At 43.9% G+C, this 27,202-nt stretch overlaps 1 protein-coding gene across 41 annotated transcripts in view; it reads left to right on the top strand.

The window, feature by feature from the left end:
- LOC118209946 (CLIP-associating protein 2-like) overlaps window positions 1-27,202 on the top strand; it is a 132,973-nt gene that overhangs the window by 25,570 nt on the left and 80,201 nt on the right. For 38 of the 41 annotated variants that reach the window (XM_035385834.1, XM_035385744.1, XM_035386059.1 and 35 more), the window contains exons 4-7: window positions 504-595; window positions 1,343-1,418; window positions 4,460-4,557; window positions 10,142-10,212. In XM_035385834.1, the coding sequence (XP_035241725.1) occupies window positions 504-595; window positions 1,343-1,418; window positions 4,460-4,557; window positions 10,142-10,212 (337 nt within the window). Of the gene's footprint in view, window positions 1-503; window positions 596-1,342; window positions 1,419-4,459; window positions 4,558-6,489; window positions 6,858-10,141; window positions 10,213-16,523; window positions 16,671-27,202 lie in introns of those variants that run through there. The other 3 variants (XM_035385888.1, XM_035385878.1, XM_035385870.1) reach the window with 3 other exon arrangements.

Raw genomic sequence — 27,202 nt, 5'->3', positions numbered from 1 at the left:
TTTTCAACCGTGTAAATTCACCCCTTATGATGGTTTAAGGTGAAATATTGATATCACGTTGAAAAAATTGACACATACCTATATATATGTAATCATTCACTCTTGTATGTTTTATGTTCATCTAGCCCATATCAGCACACAGTAAATTGGAATGAGTATACGATACAAATACCCCTCAGAATGCACAATAAGATTACAATAAAATAATATTCCATCATCATAAAAATGTTGGTGGCATTCTAGCTTCAAGGTAAACCGGTGCGTCAGGCATAATATATGACTGAGCCGCCTATGAACACTTACTCTACGGCATGTGAAATGGCCGCATTAGAGAATAGTACAAGACTCTTGAAAGACACTCAATTTCATAGTGAGTGGTACAACAAATCATGACCACAAATTCATGGGCCAAGCATGAAGTTCTGAAAGGCGATGTCCTTGTGCTCGGTGAAGGTGTGATGGTGGCCTGAGGTGACTGCTGTTTTGTTTTTTCTTTCCCCCAGTTCATTTGGGAACGGCTGCTCCCCGGCTTCAAGCATAAGAACTTCCGCAGCCGCGAAGGAGTGTGCCTTTGCCTCACCGCCACGTTGAACATGTGAGTGTGATCCACGGGGAGAGTGCACCCCACTCCAGCCCTGTCCCATTGTAGCTACCGCAGCACACTAGACACCTTTCACCCAAGTCTTTTCTCATGTTTAGCATTTTCCTCGATAAACAGAGACGGATGAAGGAAATTTAAATACCAGTGATGCTGGGACTAAGTTTAAATGTGTGTGGTTTGTTTATTTTTAATTGTACATTGTTAGAACTGACCTCACACTGTTTACAGAATAGCTTTGAGTTGGTTTTTTGTCAGCCCTGTCTGAACCCCGGTGTGGTTGGTAGACAAAACATACTTTGAGGACACAGTAGGTAGGAGGCTGATTCGGACACAGCCCTAGTTTTTCTATGCGACAAAAAAATAGGGCAACAAAGTTATTATATTGCCCTCTACTGGAGGATTTTCTGCTTGATATTCTAAGTTGCATTATGACATTTAACACTGGATAATTACTTGATCCTGCAACTGTCTAGTACGGTTTTCGAATGTGCGCATTGCCACCTTTGCTACACATTAATGCAAACCTGGCTGCTCCTCAGTGCTGGGTGTGGGCTGTCCATGAATGTAATCCTCTTACCTGCGCAGAGAGGTCGGCTTGAGTGGCGACCTCGCTCTGGCGGAGTGCGGAGCCTTTTCTCTGTCAGTCTCACGCCATGCTGCAGCGCGTGTCTCTCCCAGGCGTGGGCCTCGGTTCCCCCAGAGTCTCACTCCTTGCACTCTCTCCCCGCTTTTCTCCCTCAGGTACGGGCCGCAGCCTTTGTCCCTCAGCAAAATCGTTCCGTTCCTCTGCACGCTGACCGGCGACTCCAACGGCCAGGTGAGTGTCCCTGAGCCGGACTGGTCCGCAGTCCGTTTTCATGCAAACATGCGTGTCTGAATTGTCAGTTGTCTCAGGTTACTGTGCTTCACTACTAAAAAAAAAATACTTGAAACACGTGGCAAGAAAAGTGTAGAAGATTAATTTAAACTATGGAATTGATATCTGTCTTTAACTTTTGAAGATCAATTGCAGGTATTAGTACTGCTCTGCACAACCATGGTTTGGAGAGTTTAGGGAGTTAAGCAGGGCCCAAAAAATAGCTTACAATACTACGCTTGTGAGGAAAACGAATCAAAAAATTATTTTTGATTAAACCCAGTCCTGTAAGGCTTTGGAAAGTTAACTCACCTCAAGTTTGCCTTGCCTTGAATAGTCCAGTGTCAATAGGTAATACATTACTGGCATGTGCCGAGTGCTATTCCTGCTACACAGTGAATGGACATTACATTCAGGGTTTGGTTAACTTTATTTCTATTACCCCCAATAGCTTTAGAAGAATCAGTTTAGCCGCTGACAATACTGTAGTCTGGGCGCTGTCAATAGAAGATTAGCAAATTAATTTAGATGGAGGAACGACCGCTGCCTGCACTGCATTAAGGGATTATTTCTAGTAGTTACCATGCATATCATTGCCATGCACACAATGCCCCCAACTGGCCAATCACATCACCTCGTAACCTGGTCATCACCATCACTGCTGCACCAGGCTAAGCCAATCGGTGATATGCTTGCTGTAGGCCCAGCCACTTATAACAGCCCTACCTAAAAGTTCAGTCGATCAATCTCAGCCCTTCAGCACACCTAGCCAATCACTCTCGGCTCTATTGCACCAGGCCCAGCCAAATGCTTACAGCTCTGTATTAGTGCCCAGCCAATCACGGCGACTCACACTTCTCTGTCCATAGTGCTTAAGGTGGTGAAGTTCTGTGGTGTGACAGTTCACTTTAGTACAGCCTTAACTGTGGAATCTGTGATGTCATAATCAGGAATTTCTGGATCATTGGCTCCCTCTGCCTTTCAGTGGTGCAGATAACATAGCACTGACTGTGCAGTGAGCTCTCTCACAATGCACAATTCTACAGATACCAATTCAGTGAGTGCAGGGCTTACCAAGGCACCCGATGAAATAACATCACAGTGGAATTATGTGAAACAGGGTTCTCTCAGAGTGCTGCAGTACTGGAGAGCCACTGTGCATAATGACCAATCAGAGCCTGGGATACTATCACACCCCCTTTAGGGTGCATGAACAGGGAGCACACCTCTTCTGGAAAGGTGAAATTCTCAGACAACTCCACACATGCTTGCAAATGTGCTACAGTGAATAACATGAAGGGAACCAAAGTGATAGTTCCTAGCTTGTCGAACCTAGAAAGAGGTCTGGGTGTTCCTATATAATTACTACCACTGTGGTAAGTGTATGCAGTGTTGGACATCATTAGCTCCTCAGTGGTTAGCTCTTATGCAGTGCATGATAATAAATGTATGCAGTGTTGGATATCATTGTTCCCTCTGTGGTTAAGCCGTGTGTAGCTCCTGATATCACTGATTCCTTGGTCATTAACTCCCTTGTAACCTTGGATGATATTAGTCCCTCAGTGGAAACCTCCTGTGTTGCTGGATATTGTTTGTTCCTCTCTGCGTGAAGGCCTCTGCATGCTCTCCCTGCATTCAGTCTTCTGACTCCTGGGCCCTGGAGTTAAAAACTTTTCATCTCAATCAGATCTGGTTAGATTAGGAAATCCCATTTTTGTGATCCAGGATCAGACAATTTAGCCAGATTTTGTCCAGATATTTCAAAGCAATTCAGGACAGAATCACCTTCATCTTGATTTAGACTTTTCAAGATTGCCAGATCCTGATTATCAGTGGTTTAAAGCCCCCTAATGGAACATTACTAAGAATAATAATGTTACAGGTGTGTATTCATTACTAAATGACTAATTACAGAGACTCCTCATTCAGAGAGTCTAAGACACTGCTTGAGGGACCTGAATGACATTGATGATCCTCCAGAACCTTACTCCTGTTGACAATCAAGGGCCACCTGTCAATTTTTCTCTAAATGAGAGACTCTGTGGTCGTACAATGAGAGATGCTATTGTCAACAACTTCTTTTGAAGTTGAAAGTTGATCACAGATGGACGAGTGCCAATTTAGTTGTAGATAATTGTTTGATGATTCAAAACAAAGTTTCTAATTGATATCTTTTTTGTTGTGATAATTCTGTGGTGACAAACTGACCTGAGAGGTCGGCTATAGACAGGGCCAGCCCTAGGATTTTGGTGGCCCTAAACAAATAATTTCGTAAATACGTTATTTACCTTAGATAAACATTGGATCATGTGCCCCCCGCCCCGTGGTCGTGTGGCCCCTAGCGGTTGTGGCTCTAAACAACCGCATAGAGCGTTTATGCCACGGGCCGGCCCTGGCTATAGAGGCCACTGTAAGGGCCTGTGATGGAAAAAAGTAAATAACTATTTAGCATCCATTGAGGCTACAAACAATGTATTTTAATCTATAAAATTGACATCTTGCTTATATTGTATACTACATTTTGTTCCGGTAATCCACTCTAAATCCACCCTACTGGGATCAAGGTGATCGAGATATTTTGGATCAGAATGATCCCAATCCTATGTTAAAGTTTTGAACTATGTATTTTTGAATATTTGATCAGGATTAAAGCTTGGTTTCGCTTACCTGATCTGATCGGATTTTAAATAATCCAAATCCTGTTTTTTGATTTTGAAGTACTCATTTGCAGGATTTAATCTAATCCAATATTCAAATTCTGATCAGATCACATTGGAACTCCTGGGCCCTGGTCCAGGAGTCCAGATTCCAAGGTGTGTGTGCTAGATCCAAGCCAATTTGTAGGTCACACGTAGAGCTCCACGGTGCTTTCAGTCCTCCCTACCCGCACCTATACCCACACCCACATCTGGGGCTTCACACTGCTGTCAGGCTAAGGTTGTATAGGCGAGTGATACTTCTTAAAGATATCTTGTCTGCTTCTTGTCTTCTGCCCATCACAGGTTCGAGAAACTGCTACAGCGACTCTTGTGGATGTGTATCGGTACGTAGGGGAGAGGGTGAGAGCTGACCTGGGGAAAAGGGACTTGCCCAGCGCACGGTAAGCCAGTGACCCATCCTCCTCCCTAACCCTTCGACCTCCCACTCTCCTTCCCCTTCCCCATAATGGTCTGGTAGTAATTGAAAAAATATTTCTATATTTAAATCCATAAAGTTAAAGTCATTGTGCCCTGTAAATTAGGCTAAGAGTGATTACTACTGCCGGTGCACTGATGAAAATATAAAAGGTCACAGAGCACGATCAGATTCCTCTCTTTGACTGTTTTTAAAACATCTAGTCCCCTTCCCCATCCACCTCCCCTTTCATGTCCCCTTTCCCATAATGGTTTGGTAGTAATTGAAATATCATTTCCCTGTTAATTTATCTGCTGGTGCATTAGCATAAAAAAACCCATACTATTATGGTTGTCTCATCCCCTTCCACTTCCCCAGTCTCATCTTCATCCAATTCCCCTTCCCCACCACCTTCCCCTTCCACATCCCCATCCCCTTCCATATCCCATTCCACTTCCTCATCCACTTCCTCATCCCCATCCCCTTCCCCTTGCATATCTCTGCCCCCATCCCCTTTCCCATAATGGTCTGGTAGTAACTGAAATAATATGTTTAAAACCATGAAGCTAAAGTCTTTATGTTGTATAAATTAGGGTAAGAGTGATTACTACTGCTGGTGCATTGGCAAAAATAAAAAGGTCACAGAGTACGATCAGACTCTTCACTGTGACTGTTTTGAAAACTTGATAATAGGTTGTCTTAGGTGACCAGTAGTTAAAGATCTGCTTAAGAGCTGATTTAATTCGGGAAGTCTGTTTAGGTATTCTTTAATGATTGGAGCATAAGCAGTGCTCGTCGGTCTGCCTTTACTCAGTGCCACTTGTTAATGAAACTAAAGTTTCATGCCTTGCAGTCAGAGCCAAGAGGCTTTGTAAGCCTCACATAACTCTCCTCTGAGTGGATTTCAGTCTAAAAAGGCTTCTACTTGCCTTGCCAGTAGTGGGGAGTTTCTCTGATGTGGGCAGGAATGAGGCTTTTGGGCCATTCAGTACTGCTGATGGAGGCGTACGACTTACTCCTCTTTGGCATGTAGAATTCTGAATGTAGCCACATGCTAGTGAAGCTTCTCACACAAAACCAGGATCGCTGCTCCTCAAAACTTGCGAGATGTCAGATGTTTGCTACAAATGTGGCGCATTACGATCATCAGTGCCTTGCATGAACATCACAAGGTCATCCGTTGTAATATTCATTTATTAAATTCCAAAGGTTGTATTGGGTTGTACATTGAAATGTAATCCAGGTAGCAGCTCAGCTTCAGCGGAGGGCAGTGGATTTTCAGTATACATTGGGTAGGGTAAGTTTTTTGACACCTGAGAATGGATCAGGTTTGATTTGGTGGGGAATAGAGGAGCTTTTTCTGGATAGTTCTCCTGTGAGACTGCAGTCTGGATTCACTCTGCACCTCCACCCCCCCCCCTCCCACCCTCACTGGAGCACCTCTGCAGTTTAGAAAAGGACATCTGTTTGTTTTATGTTCCTTAGTCTCCCTTACCCATTAGAAATTGGATTGGTCTTGCTGTCGGATTATTCTGCCTTTATGCAACCTAATTACAAGGGCTGTTTATTTAGTACACACAAACAGACTAACAGAGTGCGTACACACGCATGCACACACGTACACACACACACCCTCACACACATGCACACACACACGCACACGCGTGCATGGACACACACACACACACACACACAAAAGCTGTCAATTTTGCTGCTTCAGAATGCACAGCAGGCCAGAGTTAGAGAGGGAGAGAGAGGGAGAGAGAGAGAGAGGGAGAGAGAGGGGACGGGGGAGGGGCATTTCTTCTCCTCCACACAACAGCCGACTGCCCTCTGGCTCCCTTCTTCCTGAATGAGATTTGCTGCAGCTGGTGCGCGCGCACACACGGACACACACGCACACACAAACTCGCGCACTTCAGTCAGGAGGTTACATAAAGGGGAATAAAGCGTTGCTCTGTCATGCACGGCCAAGCCGCGCACCGTAGACGCTGACATCACGCACACACACACACAGAAACGGAGCGCGCGCAGACACGCACACACGGCGCAGACGTTAACCTTTTTCTGTGCGGCGGACGGCGCATCGGGGAGGACGGGAGGCAGTGCACGCAGGCGAGCCGTTTCTCCGCTGCATCGCTCCATGTGGGAAATGGCCACCAGAGTGCCTACATCCATGGCAACCGCGGAGGGAGCAGCCGTGTGTGGCGATTGATTGTTGCAGGTGCTTTTTGAGAATCGTCAGGAAGGCGATATTCAGCCTGCTTTAGACAGGAGGCTGAGAAGGTGTGTTGCTTTTATTCCCTCTCTAGGTTTTAGGCACATGAGTTTAAACGGGGAGGACTTCATTTGGGGAATTGTCTGTTCCTGTTGCTGATTCTCAGAGAGAACTTCTCGCGCTGGGGGTGTGTGAAGAGATGGCTGTGCTCTGCACTAATGACTTTGGGCACGCTCTGTCAGTGGTTTTGACTGTGGCATTACGACTCCACATTCTAAGCAAATGCGACGTTGCTGTCAGGGTGCTTGATATCGCAGGAGGGGGTGAATTAAAATATCTGCCCCTCCAGTCCTTCGCACTGCCATAGTGACATTTTGTAGGTTGTTTTAGGTACAGATCACGTCTGCTGTAATGTAATGATTCTTCTAATTGTGGTTCATTAATGTGGGTAAAGGTTTGATCATTTTAGCCGTAACCAGTTTATAATAGGTTGTCTTTTGTCCTTTTTGTAATAGGAATACAATGGTGTTTACTAAGGCTGCACCAACAGTGAGGCTTAGCTGATTCTAATGACCGGTATTCTCTTGTCTGTGCCAGTGCTGGTGACGATTCTGATCGTGGAAGGCATTTGTTTCAAAAGTGCATTCGTGCAGATAGTTGTGCCTTTGTGATAAGATGAGGAATTTGTCATGATAATCAAGGACAAACAAATTGATTAAATTTCATGTTATGTCTTGTAATGAGGAACATCATTGTGCTGCAATTACCTGAAATATAACTTAAGTTTATCTGTTTAGTGCATGCCTTTTGAGCATTCTGTCACTTATAGAGTTAAGTTCTCAAATAAAACCTAGTTTATTTTTGTTGCCTATACAGCATAGTTCAGTATAGTCTAGTATATCCAACATACAGGATCATCTGTACATCATTACGATGTGAATCTGTTCTCCTCACTATAGAATAAGGGCTTAAATTCCAATTATTCCATGATAACAGTTAAGTGCCCTTCTTAAAAAGTAAGAAACTGCTTTCAAATTGCAATTGGCTGCTGTTCAAATTCTCTTAGTTTACAGCCCAAGTAATCAGGTGAGATTAACAGTAAAATCTCCCAGCTGCTATTTTGACATGATTAATTGCAGGCTAAAAACAGCTTGTCAAAGACGCTCCATTATACAAAACACTGAAAGGACATAGAATTAGAAATTAGTCTCAACACTGAAACCTAGGCTAAATTGTGCTCCCCTAAAATGCATTGTTGTCATTAGCCAAATTGAGTTAATCTGTGGAAGTTACATTCAATTGTGAAACAATATTTTTATTATCTATATTTGATAACCATCAGCCACCCTTTTCAAAATGTTTAAAAATGTTTTTGTGCCCACAACCATGCAAAAACCACACATTGCAGTCTGGAGAAATAAGCCAGTGGGAAAAACATCCATTTAGATTATGGATCACCATTCACCCTGTAAAATGTTCCTAAATATTGATGCCCGTTGATGTGATTTCGATTGCTTCATACATCCAACAGCATTTAATGCCATGAGACCCAAATGCACTTTGGTTCTCTGAACTTGTTGCAGAGAAGGTGAAAGTAGAACACTCATTGAAATCCATTTTTCTTTGCTGGTGTGAAGGGTGATTGTGGTATGATCCTTCTTTGAATGGCGTAGTAACTTATACAATATCATTAATTGACAAAAATGAGTTTATGATAAATTATCCTATGCAGGACACTTCACCACTAGGCTGCTTAAGAAGTAAACGCTCAACTGGATAGAACTGGCCATATTCAGGGAGGGAAAATGTTTGACCAAGAAATGAACTTGATGTGTCTGAACATCGCTGAATGCTTGAAATTAGTCACACTTTTGTTGAATGGATTTCATCAACAGAATGGAATGAACATTACATTCTCTTGAAGGGGAAAAAACTCTAAAGAAATATTGTATTACTTGGTCTCGTTTTGGTGAAGTTGTGCTATTATCATGCACAGTGAGCTAGCTAACTAGCTAAATAGATAGCCAGGCCGGCTAGCTAGATGGCTTCATCAGGTCAGCTAGCTAACCCAATGAACTTAGCCCGATCTGTGATACATTTCCGCATTCAAAACAACCTGAGCATAACAGTCTTCTTTCTACTTTACTGTATCTGACTTTGTTGCATTGTTACAAAACTATTACATAAATATTCCTGAAATGAGCATGTACATTCTCAACCACTGGTGGAGAAGATGTACTACCCAAACTTCTTTGGCTTGCGATCTACTTCTTCCAATGGCTAGCACAACATGATCTTACCAACCAGTATATTGGCAATATTTGTTCATATCACCTGAAAATACTAGCTTGCCAGGTAGATAGCTTGTATAAATGTATTGAGATGGGGGCATAACAAGGGGAGCTGATAGCTGACTAGCTCTAGCAGAGAAATTAATTAGACGTATTACAGTTGGTGCTAGCTTGCCTCACTAGCTAACGCTAGCATGCTGTGCTAGCTTGGCCCTGACTTCATATGCCAGCCTAGTTAGCAACTGTGGCCCATAACTTGCTAACATTGAACACAATATTATTAAGTAGGCTATGACAAACTTAGTTGGAGATGTCACAGCCTATACTTAATAGTGGCTGCAACAACTGTCCATAATTTTATTAAGTAAATCCAACAAATTTCTTTTGATGTTTACTAAATATATTTTTTAATTGTAGCAGTGTTCTATATATCTAGTGTCGGGCAGTGTTACTAGCTTAACTTCATTTTACAGTACCATTTGTGTAGTTTAACTGTATTCTACAATTCAAAAGTAGAATTGTTCCTGTATTACCATAAAAGTAAAATCATTAGACCAGTATCATATCTGAGCAAAGAAAAATTCCACCTTTGGATTTAAAACACCATTATCCATTGGATATTGAAAATGAAATCCCCTGCCAAAAATGGACCACATTTACGTGACCATAACATGACATTTTGTGTCCACTATCGTGTCTATATCATGAATGGCATGCTTAATGTAACAAAGTTCTTGACAGCAGCAGATTGGCCTCATTTCATGTTGATCAAGTGTACCTGTCTGTCAGGCAGAAACTGTAGGGAAGAGGGATGAAAATGAGAAGAATAAAGATGTTTACTGACAAATTTCTTTAAATAACACGATCGATATATTGGGCACCCCCATTTCTACTGTGTTGTGTGTGTATGATAATGTGTTTCATCTGGATATGACGACGTCCTTTTCAGTGACATATGTCAATATAAGGCAGCCCTTTACAGGGCTGCGTGTCTGGATGTCTTGCTACGTTTTATGGTTTTGTGTATCTTAATTTTGTCTTCTCTGGTTACTCTGTTTTAGGCTGCAGACTATATACAGCAAGTTTGATGAAGTGCTGAACTCGGGAAACATGGCCCTAAGCCTCAGTCAAGGTAAGCGTGCTTCAGGTTTATTTTTCCATGCAGGAGCCACACAGTTCTGCCGCTGGGATGCTCTGGTGCTGAAAGGAATTGATTCTCCTCTTGGCCTGATTCTCCAGACAAAGGGGGACTGATGCTACCATGGCTGGGGCTGGCATCACAAGTTATTGTGTGGGCTATATGCAGATTAACGGTCTCAGGTGTTGGATATATGCAGTGTAACTGCCCAGGTGTGGACTATGTGCGTTGCAGCGGTCCCAGGTGTCGGTTATGTGCCAAGGCACCGTCCTTGTTGTGGGTTATCTGCAGAGTAACCATTCTGGGTCTGGGTTATCTGTAGAGTAACCATTCCGGGAGTGGGTTATCTGCAGAGTAACCATTCTGGGTTTGGGTTATCTGTAGAGTAACCATTCCAGGTATGGGTTATCTGCAGAGTAACCATTCTGGGTCTGGGTTATCTGCAGAGTAACCATTCTGGGCGTGGGTTATCTGCAGAGTAACCATTCCAGGTGTGGGTTATCTGCAGAGCAGGGTAGGAAATTAACTTTTTTTAACAAGGGCATTTTTTGCCCTTGTGAAATATGTTTTGGGGGCATTTCGGATCATTTCCAGAACAATTTTATCAAATGTTGGGAAATACCTTAGTTCTTCTATGTTGCATGACAGACCAATATTCAATGACTCTTATCCAAGCATATTTTATTTCTAAAAGTTCATAAACAATCACAGTTAAAAATCCTCCTTTCCTATCATCTCAACAACACTGTTGATTATCTGGCATGTTATGTAATGTAGGCTACTTGGCAAAAAAGTTTCAAATAGCATGCCCTATGGCAAAAGACAAAAAACATATATCAACATATCCACATATACTGTATCAAAATGTCAAAATAAGATATAGGCCTATACTAACATTTGATGTTACAGTTCAACGTCCTCCTCTTCTGTCATGTCAACAACATCAGTTGATTGATTGTCTTTTGCCATATGGCATGATTGAAGGCCTTTTGGCTCTATGTCCTGCTATAAACCACCGGTCCACTGCTGGCTGAAGGTTCACTTGGTCTTCAGGTGGGCCCTCGAGTGAGATCAGCATTAGTTGGTTCAGCGTGCCTGTGCTCAGCTGGTTTCTCCAGTCACTCTTTACACGACTCATTAAAGAGAAGGCCCGCTCCACCTTGGCTGTGGCTAGAGGCATTACTTCTATGATCTCATAGAGATGGGTGAGGTTGGGGAATTCCTCTGCCCAGGAGGACTCAGACAACCGGGATCTCAGCTGTTGTCCATTTTGCACATTGCGTCGTCTTACCATTTTCTTCAGACGTGACCACTCTGCCATGGCCAAGTCCATATCACAGCCTTTGGCAGTGATTACATCCTGGAAGTGCTGGAGGAGGAGCCACACATCATCCTCCCCATAGGAAGTATCCTCCTCTGGCCAGTTGCTTGGGTCCAGCACACACATTGCATTGAACACCTTAACAGTAGAGAACTCTCCAAATCTTTCCTCCAGGCAGTCCAGCACTGGCTGAATCAAACTCACTACTGTCTCATCAAATGTTCACTGTATGTCCAGTCCTGTCACTTTGACGCTCTTGTATTCTCCATTCTTGCATTCCTGTTGCATGGACCGGGGCTTGTAGCCATGATTATTTTGCATAACATTCAGCACCTCCATGGAGGCATGAATGCCACTTCTCACACCTGTTAATGTTGCTCCATCCCGTTGTAAGAGGAGGGAGAGGTGGGATAGTTCCTCTAGGACGTCGATGTAGAGTGCCAAGTGGAGGAGGAACCTGTAGGAGGTTATCTTCTTTAACCACACACAAACCTTTGCACCATCAGTGCACCATCTGCTCACCTGCAACTTCCTCCATGTGGGCAATTACCACTGGATAGTTTCTTTCCAATCCCTTTAGTGCTCTGCATCTATGGCTAAGCCATCTTGTGCCCTCCACCTGACCTGGCACGACAATGGTTTCCTCCAGCATGTCTGCCATCTGCTCAAGCTCCCTGACACGCTTGGGTGATCTTCGGTAGAAGGAGGCATAGGCGGAGAGGAAGTCATCAATATGAAAAACATTTTAATCATAATAAAGTTATTTAATATCAATATTGATTAAAAAAACTGCAGTTGTGAACAGTTTTATCTGTGTAAATTCTTGGTGTGATTAGCCTTATTGATATTGTACATGTCTAACGTATACAGAGAACTGAAGTATTAAGTGAGGAAGGAGGGGGGAGGGAGACAAAATGTCACTGTTCAGACACTATTGGGGCTTAGTGTATAAAAAACATGTTCCCTTCACTATACTAACCTCAGTGAAATAGGTGCCTTTAAAAGCATCTTTGCAGGCAAGTTCCAATCTGTGTGCTACACAGTGGATCCCTGTCAGCCAAGGAAGGTCAGTAGCAAGTTTGGTAAAGATACCCTTCTTCTTCCCAAAATTGGTGCTGGCACCGTCGGCAGCAAAACCAACAAGGCCCTCTTTCCATTGTGGAACGCCATTGGAGTCCATGAGGGAGTTGATTGATGCTAGAATTCCACTTGCCGATGCATCCGGGGGCTCTGTGATTCTATGAAAAAAAGAGGATGTAAGTGACAAATGAAATTAAATGGAGTGTCAATTGACTACCTACTACCTAAGACAGCCAGACACCCACATTTTTTTCTTACCCTAAGAATCGCATATGTGTTATGCCCTTCTCCATGTATTTCACATACAGCACCTCCTTCTCACTTGCCCTCCTGTCTGTCCTGCCGTCAATGAGGATGCTGATGTATCTGGCCTCCTGCACCTGCTCTGCTATGGCTCTCTGGATCTCCTCAGCAAGAAATTGTGTGAAAACCCTGGCTTGCTTGGGGTTGCTGTAGGTGTCTCCCAGGTCGACACCTTGCCTCTTCTCTAAACTAATCAATGATGAGAAATACTGGAAGGGCTTCTCATGCTTTGCTATATGGTAGGCTATATCAAATAGCTTGACTATTTTGGCATTCACCTCAGCATTCATTTTGAGCACTGACTGAACTATGGGCTCCCTGTGCTCCCTTTTGTTCTTCCAAGCCTCTGCAAAGAATATAAAACTCAATTTTACATATACTTCAATGTATCTGTAACATTACCAGCCAGCCAACGTTACTGCCCCTGCCCTGCATCTGCTACAGCTACACAGAGCTAGCTAGGTAGCTATCTACCTACATAGCTAGCTCTGTGTAGCTGTAGAATGTGTTAGCTACGCTAGCATCAAAGATCTGGCTAATGTAGACTCACGGTGTTCCGAACAAAACACGGGGAAGCGGCTACTTCCACCAGAAGTTAATGTCCGTTCGATGTTAGTTTTTCTCCTGAGGAATGTGGTTTATGATTATGGTTGCTTATTGGCTATCCCAGACACTAAAACACTTTGATTGATGTGAATTGGACCAATAATTATAGAGAAAATGACAAAAAAACTGCACTACTTCCCTGTGTTCGGAAGACCGTTGCACAGGGAAGCCGTTAGCTCCCGATGTTCCAAGCACCTATTCACGATGTTCCGAACAGCGCAGCTGAAGCACAACTACTACAGTTTTGCACTGTTATGCCGGCAAATCTCTATTAAATCATTATCTGGTTAATCTTAACATTAATTAAAAACTGATACCATTTAAATAAAACGATATTTGGACGTGCGTGAACAATTTTACAAGGAACACTTTTGGTTGAGCAGTATAAGCCTCCCCGTTTCGTAGTCTCTCGTTAGCAACAGCTTCCCCACCAAACTGTCACAAGGGAGCACCATTAGCTTGTCACAAATAGAACAAAATCTGGACACGTAACGTTAAAATACAGAAAGTTAACTGTTTATTTTACGGGGGCATTTAAAAGCCCCAGTCATCCCAATTCCAAGGGCAATTTAAAAAATTTTACGGGCATCTTGCCCCTAGCCCCCGTTAATTTCCGACCCTGATGCAGAGTAACCATTTTGAGTGTGGGTTATCTGCAGCGTAACCATTACAGGTGTGGGTGTATGCAGAGTGACTGTGACAGGTGTGGGTTATTTAGGGTTTGTTGAGGCATTGAGGCATTGTCATTGGTGGATAAGGAAGGTGGGTAAGTTCAGTCTGAAGGACCCAGTGATGTCATCGTCCCCTGTTTCAGGCCCAGTTCTATAAGCTGGGCATGAGTACACTGAGCAGGGCTGTAGATTAATGGATGTGTCCAAAAATTATGAGAGTTGTTCAATTCCCTGAGTGGCCTTGGAGCAAATCCAGGTATTTTTATTTTTTTTTTGGTTTGTCCCTATTCTGAATTTGCGGGTTACACACAGAACATTCAACACAGTGGAAAATCGATCGTCAGGCACAGGACTATTTGCATGTAGCAACACGTTGGCTGGTTTTATTTAGGGAAAACGAATGGATCATTTACATAGATTCATGTTTCTCTCTGATGTGGGTTATACCGCTTTGTTAGCTGTTTAGACTTTACTTGTGAAAGGCCAGCGAAAGGGAAGGTCAGGTAAGATGCATCTGGTGCAGGTGACTATACTACACAAGTGGGAAAAGGGGCTATTGAATCCAGTGCTGCCCCACCCCCGCTAGGCACTGGGACTCCCTAGTGAAAAGGGCCCTCAAACCGTGAGCCAACGGGCACATCCATGACCTGAATAGGGGACAGCATACAGCCCACTGCCCGTACTGCCACTGCTGAAGCCGCCTGACGATAAGCCAAACTGAAAATGAGCAGGGGGAAGCCAAGTGGAATAATTATGCAACTAGTCAAGCCCCTCCCACCCTAAGGCCAGTGCAGGGAGATCACAGCGTTCTTTCATGTCTTTGTCTCCTTGGGACCACTGATGTCAAGTGTTGTACAGTTGGGTGTTGCTGCTAAACTTTTGTAAGCAAAAAGAAAATAACTGAAATGATGCTCTCCAGGCATTTTTCTCTTTACCCTTTGTTTTTTGTAGTTTTGTTGTACAGGTTACTTTGTAGTTGCTTTTGTTTAATTTTGAATGCATTTATTTGCATGCACCTTCCTGCTAGTTGTGCTGTCATATCTTCCCATTTAGCCATTTGCTGTGTTACTGCAGTTCAGTTTTTCAAAAACATATTCATATAAACTTCAGTACCCCGTTCAGTGCTACCAAAGGGAACTATTAAATTATTATATTGTTATACCTGTATATGGATATTGTATGGTGATCATACACATGCATGTGCAACGTGGGAAGATTATACACATACATGTGCAATGTGGGAACATTATACACATGTAGGCTATGTGTAATATGGTTCAATTATACACCTGTAGTTGCATTTCTGGTAGATTATTTCACGTATGTGTGCAATGTGGGTGGTCTGTTAATGTATGTGCAATGCAGTGCAAATACAGTAGATTATGCACATTTATTTGCAGTTCTGGTGGATTAAACACATTTGTGTACATATGAGTTGAGTCTACATGCATGTGTATGTGCAATTCTAGTGGATTTATACATATATATGCCGTGTAGATAGATTATACACATGTATTAGCAGATCTGGTGGATTATACACATTTGTGTGCAATATGAGTGTTGTACACCTGTATGTGCAATATGGGTAGATAAAACACCTATATGGTGGATTATGCACATATTTATGTGCAGTGTGGATGGGTAATGCCCATATAGCAGTTCTAGTGGATTGTACATGCATTTGTGCCGTGTAACACACTTGTGTATGCGCAGTGCTTAGGCCTAAACCAGTCTCGCTCTCCCTTGCTTGGGCTGCCCCCCCAGTTTTGTTCTGGTTACAGGCCCAGTCTTCTGACCCAGTGAACAAAGGGCTCTTTTCCTTAGTGTGCCTGACTCTGCCTGATCCCGAAGACACACCCTAATGGGGACCGTAACACCGGTCAGCGTACGGAGCTGTGTAACAATGTCCCCACAAACTTCAGCACTGACCAACCTGAGGACATGCATGAGATTTTCAGCCCATCAGCATGCTGTGCAGATGAATGTGTGTACGCTTTTGTTTGTGGGTGTGCGTGTGGTTCTGGGGGTGTGTGTGGTGGTTGTGTGGGTCTGGGTGTGTGCGTGTGTGTGTGTGTGTGTGTGTGTGTGTGTGTACCATGTGCACGTGTGTATTTAGATGGCTTGGCCAGGCATTAAAGGAAAGTGAGTGAAATATGACATTCCCCATTCATCTTTCAATTAAACTGTTGAGTAGGAGAAGGAGGCAGAGATTACATGTTTATTTATTCTGAAGAGTTTATGCCATGGGGCGCCTTCCGCTCTTAGTGGGGCTTTTATTTTGAAGTTGCGGTCACCGATTGCTGTGCGGAGACGAGGGAGCGCTGCCTCGATCACAGCTCTGTGGGGGGGGGGGGAGGAGAGGAGAGGGACAGAGCGAGAAGGAGAGACGCACGCGTTTGTTTTCTCAGCCAGCCGAGAGATCCTGCCTCAGTGACGGGCTGGAGTCATGTCTGTGGGGAGCGACGGAGAGGGTGAGTGCTTTCTGCAGTCTCTGTTTGCAGTTGCAGGAAGCCTTTATCCTTCAGGATTTTTATTATGTGCTCCGGTCTTAAGCACGTTAGTCCTCAATTTTCCGCACTGCATTGTGGACTGCTGCAGAACCTGCGCAGTGGTAATGTGCACGTTTGTCTGTGTGAGCATCTGTGAATGCATGTGTGTGGGTTTGTACTTGCCTGAGAGCAGTGGTATATTGTAAGTTTAATGGGGCATCGCAGTGTTTTGGGGAATGGCTGGTTGCAGAGGAATATGACGTATGGAGTGTGGAGTCAGAGAGCTTCAGTAGTGCGAACACTCAGCAGCATGTGAATTATATTCATAGCTCCTAGTTAGAGGCTCCGAGAATGCCCCAGCATTCCAGCAGGCTTGGAGGAGAGTGGGAACAGACATGGGAACCTACAGGGCAACGGGTTCTGAGTGTAGGGGAACAGACAGGAGGACACAGGTTCTGAGTGTAGGGGAACAGACAGGAGGACACAGGTTCTGAGTGTAGGGGAACAGACAGGAGAACAGGTTCTGATTGTAGGGGAACAGACAGGAGAACAGGTTCTGAGTGTAGGGGAACAGACAGGAGAACAGGCTCTGAGTGTAGGGGAACAGACAGGAGAACAGGCTCTGAGTGTAGGGGAACAGACAGGGGAACAGGTTCTGAGTGTAGGGGAACAGACAGGAGAACAGGTTCTGAGTGTAGGGGAACAGACAGGAGAACAGGCTCTGAGTGTAGGGGAACTGACAGGAGAACAGGTTCTGAGTGTAAGGGAACAGACAGGAGAACAGGTTCTGAGTGTAGGGGAACAGACAGGAGAACAGGCTCTGAGTATAGGGGAACAGACAGGAGAACAGGTTCTGAGTGTGGGGGAACAGACAGGAGAACAGGTTCTGAGTGTAGGGGAACAGACAGGAGAACAGGTTATGAATATTGGGGAACAGACAGGAGAACAGGTTCTGATTGTAGGGGAACAGACAGGAGCGCAGGTTCTGAGTGTACGGGAACAGACTGGGGAACAGTTTCTGAGTGTAGGGGAACAGACAGAAGCGCAGGTTCTGAGTGTACGGGAACAGACAGGAGAACAGGTTTTGAGTGTAGGGGAACAGACAGGAGAACAGGTTTTGAGTGTAGGGGAACAGACAGGAGAACAGGTTTTGAGTGTAGGGGAACAGATGGGATCAGGTTCTGAGTGTAGGGGAGCAGACAGGAGAACAGGCTCTGAGTGTAGGGGAACAGACAGGAGGACACAGGTTCTGAGTGTAGGGGAACAGTCTGGGGTAAACAGGTTCTGAATGTTTTGGAACACACTGGGGAACAGGTTCTGAATGTTGGGGAAGAGGTTCTGGATGTTGGGGAACAGACTGTGGAACAGGTTCTGAATGTTGTGGAACAGACAGGAGTCCAGGATCAGAGTGTAGGGGAACAGGTTTTGGGTGTTTAATGGCACTGTGTGTGAAGCTCAACTGAGGAGTAGCTGATTTTAGTATTTAAGTTCTGAATGAAGCCCATCTCTGAGCTAAGCTGTAATGTGAAATATATGAACCATTTTTTGTGACGCAGTTAGACGGGAGTATGGGGTGGTGCTTGGCTGGGTTTGTAAGCAACCCCTTTCTCAGCAAACACAGGCAGGGATGGACAGCCTCTATGGAAGCTCTGATGAGCTGCACTGTGATGACAGAAAAGGGTTTTCATTCTGTCCGACTGTTTGCACTGGAGGGATTTGGGTTAATGGCTTTCTCTGCCGTCTCTTAGGAAACAGGGGCTCAGTGTTAGACAGGAGGCACTGGTGAAGTAACTTAAGCTGTAAGAGGTTCAGATCGGCATCATTATAAGTTTTCTGCCTTGCTGCTTTTGGCTTTACAGCCGTACAGGAGAGTGTAAACATTTACTAGGACAGTTCAGTAGAAACACTGGGAGAGATGGACAAAGGGAATGTTTACTAGGACAGTTCAGTAGAAACACTGGAAGAGATGGAAATGGGAATGTTTACTAGGACAGTTCAGTAGAAACACTGGAAGAGATGGAAATGGGAATGTTTACTAGGACAGTTCAGTAGAAACACTGGAAGAGATGGAAATGGGAATGTTTACTAGGACAGTTCAGTAGAAAGACTGGGAGAGATGGACAAAGGGAATGTTTACTAGGACAGTTCAGTAGAAAGACTGGGAGAGATGGATATGGGAATGTTTGCTAGGACCCTTCAGTAGAAAGACTGGGCAGAGGGAATATTTAGACAGCAGCTTGCTTAGTGGTGCTTTTCCAGGGTATGGGGTATGGGGGAAGCTGACTGGAGTTTTTGTCGAGCAGCGGTGTCCTTGCCAACAGGCAGCAACCCCTCTCCGTTGAGGGATGTCTTTGTTTGCCCTTCGCTGCTGCCCCCCGCCCCCCCCCCCACCCTCAAAACTGAGGGGAGAGGATTGCAAAATCGCAGTGCAATAATGTGATGATGTATTTGTAATCCGTACACAAAGCTCCACCCCCTTGCACGTGTCTGATGTAACACATTGCAATTCTTTGCCATCATTCTTTATTGACTTGTTTTGGAATGTGGCAAATGGGAATAAAAACTGGGTAAGTCAGGATGACAAATCATGCTCCATTTTATTTTAACAACCATGGCAATAGTGAGCTGCTGCTGGATTCTTCAGTGAGGGCAGAGGTCAGATTGAGAAGTCACATGACACAGGCGCACAGAGGCCCGGGGCTGCAGTCTGATGCTCTGCGAGGAGCATTCAGTCCGAGAGAACCTGTCAGCACAGACTAACATTTAGAAAGGCCAGTTTGTGCAGCTTGGATGCATTTGTGTGTCATTCAGAGCAGTACTGCAATGAACAGGGCACAGGGCACAGGGCATAGGACATGCAACACAGGGTACAGTGCATAGGGTACAGTGCATACAGTGTAGGGCACAGGGCACCAGTGCATTGGACGCAGGGCGCAGTGCCTAGGGCACAGGGCACAGTGCATAGGAGATAGGGCATAGGGTATAATGCATAGGGTGCAGGGCACAGTGCATAGGGCACAGGGCCTGCCCTGTGACAATATCTCATTACATTACATTACATTTATTTGGCAGTCCCTTTTATCAAAAGCGACATACAGTAAGTGCTTACGCACTCTGGAGCTCCTGATAATGAGCACAGATACAAAGCAGCAGGCCTACAGGCACTATGGCTACTACAGCAGAGCAGGAACCTGGCCAGGCCTAATCTTGAGAACAAACCAGCTTGCTTCAAATCCTTGAAGATGTAATGACCGACTATGAGTTGTATGTTGTTTGATGTGAATATTATCTATGACACACCTCAGGTGATTATGAATGGGGGAAAATAATGGAAATTGGGAAGGCGGCTTCAGGTAATTGGCTAGCCTAAGGGCATGTTATCTATCTGCAGATTATTTAATTTAGAACTAGGTAATTGTGCCATAAATGTACTGTACCAGTCACAATTTCCTATTTTCTACAGCCCAATTTTTCTATTCGCTGCAGCAGCGCACTTGCACCAAGCACACAGAGACGCTCACGCACGCAGGCAGGCACCAGGTTTTTCCCCTTGCTGGGTTCTCGTCTGCTTTCTAAGCGCACTGGACTCAGGGCTGTTCTGAGAGAAGGCTGAGGTAGCCTGCTGTGTGGCTTTATTCACTGGTGGATACTGACCTCAATTGAGCGTTCTGTTTGGCTGGAGTGCTTTCCTGGCTCTCCACTTTACTTAGCGATTCTGGGCTGCGAGCTGTAGTTTAGGATTTCAATTTCAATGCAGGGGGATTTGAACTTTATTACCCCCCCCATGCTTTTTATATCACTTTTTCGCCTCACCCCACCCCCCCCCCCCTTTGTGTTTTCTTTTAAAAGCCGATGGGACCAAATCGTTTTTACAAGGCTGTCGGATAGGTCACTCAAGACTCACCCATGCCATTTTATTAAAGGGTGAACAACCACCATCATGCGACTATTGCAGCATTCCCTTGACTATCAAGCACATTTTACTGAACTGCCCTGCCTTTAATGCCACAAGACAACGGTTTTATTCAGAAAGTTGCATGAAAGATGTTTTTAACAAGATGTCACCTGAAAGAATTTTAGAGCTGTTATCACAAGTACATTTGAAACATCAGGTTTTATTTAATTTTCTGGTTTTCTATTGATCGATTTCTACTTTCTATATATTGAAATGTTATCATTACCATGTTCTTGCCATGAAATGGCCTTAGATGCCGACATGGCTCTAAATAACAAAAACAAAAACAAACCCCTCCTCTCTCTTCCTTTCTCCTTTCCATCTCTTTGTGCCCCCCTCCCTTGAGATGAGAGCATGGTTTCTCCGTGAACGTGCATGCATACACGTGCACACACACAGGACGCATGCTCCGCCGGTCCCTGCTGATGGATTAGCCCTCCCCCCGGTGGAATGTGCGCAGCATGACGATGAGCTGATGCTGCTCCTTCGCAGCGGCTTTGTCGCCACCCTCCACGCGGCTGGATGAGACAGACATTTTTCACTGGATTTGTTTTACAAGCAACGAGAGACCCGCAGGCCACTCCCTGGGATGCTCGGGGCGCTTGATGTGGGTGCAGAGTTTTAAATGGTTGCATTTAACAGGAGTGTGGCTAAATATGGCGGTCAAAATCTGTCCTGGCTACTTGATCTGCACCAGCTTAGACAATACCCTGCAGCACCCACTTCATATAGCGCCAGCCTTATACAGCTCTGTGCATAAACTGAGCTCAGCTTCATACAGCTTCATGCAGCCCCTGAGCCCAGCTTCATACAGCTCTGTGCAGCCCCTGAGCCCAGCTTCATACAGCTCTGTGCAGCACCTGAATCCAGCTTCATACAGCTCTGTGCAGCACCTGAATCCAGCTTGATACAGCTCTGTGCAGCACCTGAATCCAGCTTCATACAGCTCTGTGCAGCACCTGAATCCAGCTTCATACAGCTCTGTGCTGCACCTGAATCCAGCTTCATACAGCTCTGTGCAGCGCCTGAATCCAGCTTCATACAGCTTCATGCAGCCCCTGAGCCCAGCTTCTTATCTGACAGATGACTAGTACACTGTAACCAGTGTAAGTACATCTTAGGATGAAATCAAGTATGGATGTCGTATGCGGATAATTTCCTGTCATTTGTTAGGTTGTAATATAGTTTATATAGTATATACCAAAAATGGTAAATGGAGAGAAAAAGATTTAACGGTGTAAGATCTCAATCAACTCATTGTTCATTTGGATGAATATCATAATTGCAGTACTTGGTTCTTCTGAGTTCCAGAAACTGCGTTGATACTGCCTGGACATTGTTTAACAGGATACATAATTTTTTTTTTCAGGTACAGAATGCAGTTCAGATGATCATATTGCCAATGTTATCTTGCCACATGAAATGTTTTCACATGCAGACTAATATTTTGTGGCAGATGTTGTCCCTCCAGGACAGTAGTCTGAAAAACAAGCACATATCCTCTTTCCCTGCATTGATCGGCTATACATTTCCTCTGACCCACTGTACATATGGCCAGAAAGTCAGCGGTAGCTGAACTCAGCCAAAAGTGTTTTTAGGAAATTGACCCAAGCTGACAACGTCTTGGCAAATCCCAGGCGTGACCACAGTTTCACAACTAAGCCCAGGCAAATCAGGTAGAAGAAAGTGTAGTATTTGTAGAATATCACAGCCAGACAGCCAATCGCTAAATAAATCAGTCAGTCTATTCTCATATTCATATAGTGCCATTATATATGCTGTAGGTCGCACAGCACTTCACAATGGAAAAATTATTTTCAGTACTGAAATAAAAACAGGAAATCCTTGAGTATGTATATCAGTAGGTGGTATAGTATAGTATAGTATTTGGTGGTTTAAACAAATTTATTGTTTAAAATGTGTACATTTAAAGCCGAATTGCATTCAATTACTGTTGTTTTGTTTGGCAACATGGCAGAATCTAACAGCCAATCTGTTATGTTTAGCCGCGTTTCCACCCAAAGTACCCGGAACTTTTAGTCCCAGGAACTCCTTTTCAAGGAACTAAAAGGTTCCTTCAGCCCATTGTTGTCTGCGTTTCCACCGCGGTCTAAAGACCCGCAAAGATTAGGCAAATTAGTCCGCTGACGTATTACATTACATTACATTATAGGCATTTAGCTGACGCTCTTATCCAGAGCGACTTACAACAGTGTAACCAAACTCAGGATCAAGTCCACTTAAGTCCATTGAATAAAATGTAGATAAAAAGCCTTTACTATAGTAGCATACAGTAAGGAGAAACAAGATAGTCTGAACCAAAAATTTTTTTTTTTTTTTTTTTTTTTATAGTTATGGGAGAGGGTTTAGGGAAGAGGAGAGAGGTATACAGAGAAGAGGTGCGTCTTGAGTTTCCGTTTGAAGGTGCTCAGACACTCTGCTGTTCTGACCTCCACTGGAAGATCGTTCCACCATCGTGGGGCCAGAACTGCAAAGAGTCGAGACCTTGTTGCTGCTCGTGTAGGGGGAGGAATCAGCCGCCCTGTAGTAGCCGATCGGAGCGATCTGGCCGGCTTGTAGGGTCTGATCATCTTCTGCAGATAACCAGGAGCTGACCCCTTGACTGCTTGGAAAGCAAGCACCAGTGTCTTAAACCGGATGCGAGCTTGCACTGGTAGCCAGTGGAGGGAGATGAGGAGGGGAGTGACGTGGGAGTCACGAGGGAGGTTGTAAACCAGACGTGCTGCTGCATTCTGGATGAGCTGAAGGGGTCTGGTGGCTGATGCTGGGAGGCCAGCCAGGAGGGAGTTGCAGTAGTCCAGACGTGACAGTATCATGGCCTGGACCAGGAGCTGTGTGGAATATTTGGTGAGGAGTGGTCTTATTCTGCGGATATTGTACAGGATGAACCTGCACGACCGGGTAGTTGCCGCGATATTCTCAGAGAGTGCCAGCCTGTTGTCCAGCACAACTCCAAGATTTCGGGCACTCACACGTATGAAAAGGCGACGTCACCGTCTGTCCATCTATCGTGTGATTTCTTCTGTAACTCCATACTACCACCGAAGTACATTATTTGCCAATAACGGGACAGCCCGGAGGGGCTTATTCCACTTACACAATGGGTGACCAATGACGATATATGGTTACTTTAGTAGGCTATTTATTGATTTTTATCCGCGGCTGTTTGGGCATATTATTTTACCATTGTCAAGCAAAACTCTCGTTCGTAGTTCGACTTGGACCGTTGTTATGCAACAAACAGGATATAACAGGGCAATATACAGATTGTAACTGTTTTATACCCTCTCAAACACATTCATTGGCTATGTTTTTATGCGAACATTCACTTTCATGTCTTGACATCTGAGGCAACAGAATGCATTCACATTCGTAACTGGTAACAACATTCATAGCAGAAAACATGCACACGTAATTAACAATTTGCTGTTGAATTGATGAATTCGACTCTCATCGTCATTTCCATATAATCGCGAAATGACAAGAATAAATAGAATGAAAACTTGGACTTGCGTGAACATTTAAATTAATATTGCAGTGGTACAGCCACCGTTTGAAGTTACTGCTAGCGGAGCAGCTAAATACTTGAAGTGTGCCCTCCAGATGTGAACCATGCACCTATCGATATCTAGTCTTTCCTGATCTTTTTGTGGAATTGAAGAATCGCAGAGTAAAATTATGGCAGTCTGAAAAAGCAAAAGGGACGATTACTAGAATTAACCTGTGTTATTTTACCCTGACAAAAAGTGCAGAAGGTGATTTTTTCCTGTTTGCTTTTACTGTATCCCCGATGTAAATTCCGCAGAACTACTGTAACTGTGTCAAGCATTTTGAGTCAATTATAACTAACAAAATCTGGAAAATATTCAGCAACTGAATTAAACCGTTTGAATGTTTTGGTACGTAATATGCTGTCCCAGCACGAATGCTTAATATTTTATAAAACAGACTTAATGCTAAAGCAAGAAAAGAAGAGCACACGTTATAATCCTCTCTCTTAATGTCTCATCTGTAGATGTTGGCAGGCTATAACCAAAAGTAGCCTACTTCGCTGCATAACAGAAAAGTTTGAATTAAAGTTATTATTTTGAAAATAATAAATCAGATTTGTGGCTGCAGATTTTTAAAAATGGCAGTTGAAATAAAATGCTGCGAGTACTCGACCAATCAGAAATGTTCAGCGCTTGCGGCGCACCCCAAGAGTTCCGGTACTTTTGGAAAGTACTACCCCCGAGCAGGGACTTTTTTGGGGATAACATAAAGTCCCCGGAATTTAGACCCTGGTCCCTACGGTGGAAACGCACTGAAAAGGTTCCTAGTTCCTGGGGAAAGTTCCTGCGGTGGAAACGCGGCTTTTAAGTCGACCTGTTCAAGCCCAGCTTCCCATAAAAGTTTAGTTAATTTCAATCATGAAGGAGATCTTTATCTGGCACTGACTGAAAGATGAGGATATTCAGCCCACAAGTCTGGCTTCCTGTCTGTGTGCAGAGCTTGGCCTCCACAATGAATGACTCATGAATCATAATAGTTCAGAGTCCTGAAGGACAACCAAACATCCCTTTGGATGAGTGCTCCCTCCTTCACTTAACCTCCTTTGCAAGCATTGTTTGGCTCCAAGCCAGTCTGCCACCTACACCTCCTCTCACTCGTGAAAGCAATTTGAGAGCAATATTATATAGCTTGCTAGCCTAAACACTAGCATTTCTTGCTGCTAGTTAGATAACATGTTCACCTTGTAGACAGTTAGCAAATGGCCATATGGTTGTAATGGAAAACACTGTGGACTGGAATTTTTTGTGACTTGTTTGAATCCCATAGTTATAAAGTAAAGAAGTGTTGCATGAAATCTGTGCAGACCAATGATCAGTTTAAAAATTGGAACATGGTAATCTGGTTTCCTGGTGGTTTTTGACTGGTAGCATAATCACAATTAATGTACAGTAGACCCTGCCTACAATTAATGTGTCACAAGCCTTACACAAAAGATTTCATTCTCAATAAGAAAATTATTTTCAAAATGTGCTCCAGGAAATTTTTGTTTGCTGTTTGCAAGAAATTTGCTTCTACTTCAGGTTTATCACACAGACCAGCTTCCCCTTTGCCAACTGTTCATGTTGCTTACGCAGAGAACAAAAGCTTGCTTTTAGCCTTATTGTTCACCTTCTGTGTGCTTTTTCTTTCTTTGTCTTATGTGCCAGTTGCTGCACGCAATGATTTGAAATTTTCTTTTTGCTCCTCTAATTATTATGTTCAACCTCATGCCGTATAATGAACGAATATGGTGGAGTTTCCTTTGTAATACCCCTGTAGTTCCCAAGTTAAAGAGGTTTTTATGCACTTTTATCAAATTACACTGGTGCCATAATAATGTGTTAAAATGCCATGAAACACAAGCTGATCCACTCCAATGTTGTCATTATCAGAGCTCAATTACACAGATACGCATGACACCAGTGCTATAAAATGGCCTGTTGTGCATATGCTACCTAACAGAGCTTGCTCACTCATACTCCATGGTACTTGAAAGGTATTTGGCAGAACTTGTATGAAATGGTCACTTGAAACCTGGAGAATTGTATAAAAGGCTTGAAGCATAAAGGTTGCATAGAGTGGTTCATCATGTAAAGCGATAACCCCGGGTGATTATCAGTTTCAGTACAAGGGGCTGCTGTTTTCTGTTGTCTTCGCACCTGCAGAATTCTGGTTTATGTAGCGTGACCTGCTTTCCAGACCAGCTGGTCTGTTTCCGACCGATTGATATGAGTTATTATTTTCTTAGTTAGCTGTCTTCTGTTTCCACAGTGTTTATGAGCAATACAGGAATCACTTGGCTTGGTTTAATTTATTTTGTAGACAGATTTCTTTCCAGTCTTTTTCAGATGGTAAAAAGAAACCACAGGGCCAGAATATATGAAAGAAAATAGTAAACATAGTCCATGTGACCTAAATGTGGCCTAAATTGTTAAAATTAGTTTCATATTGATATCAAAGCATTGAATAACACATTTAATTTTGCAGTTCTGTTTAATAGTTACTAAATAAATTATTAATGCACATGTTGTGACATATTTGTGTGCTTAATATGTTCTGTTACGCTTTTTCTCCCAAATTTGGAATGCCCAATCATATTCATCAGCACTCATTGCTACAACAGACAAATGTGCTCTCCTCCAAAGCACTTGAGTCAGCCACCTCTTTTGACCCCGCAGACTTGCGAGCATCCAATCAACCAACGTTGAAACACTGTCGTCCTTGCAGACAGGAACCCTGCCATCCCTGGGTGACACTAGAGCCAGTGCGTCCCCCTGTGGGGCTGCCAGCCGCAGTCGACACTGGATCTTCTTCGATGCAATTCATATGGAAGCCTCAATTAAAGGGGCAGTTCACCCAAACATCAAAGAAATGAAATGTTTTCACTTATCCATAGTGCTACCTATCCATCCAAATAGTTTTGCTGAGTTTTTCAAATATCCTCTCACCCTTATACAATGGACCTCAACGAGGCCAAGTTTTGTGGCTCTCAAAGTGCCGAAAATTA

The sequence above is a fragment of the Anguilla anguilla genome, chromosome 1 (genome assembly GCF_013347855.1).
Source record: "Anguilla anguilla isolate fAngAng1 chromosome 1, fAngAng1.pri, whole genome shotgun sequence".
Lineage (NCBI taxonomy): Eukaryota > Metazoa > Chordata > Actinopteri > Anguilliformes > Anguillidae > Anguilla > Anguilla anguilla.
This window is presented reverse-complemented; position numbering and strand designations above follow the sequence as displayed.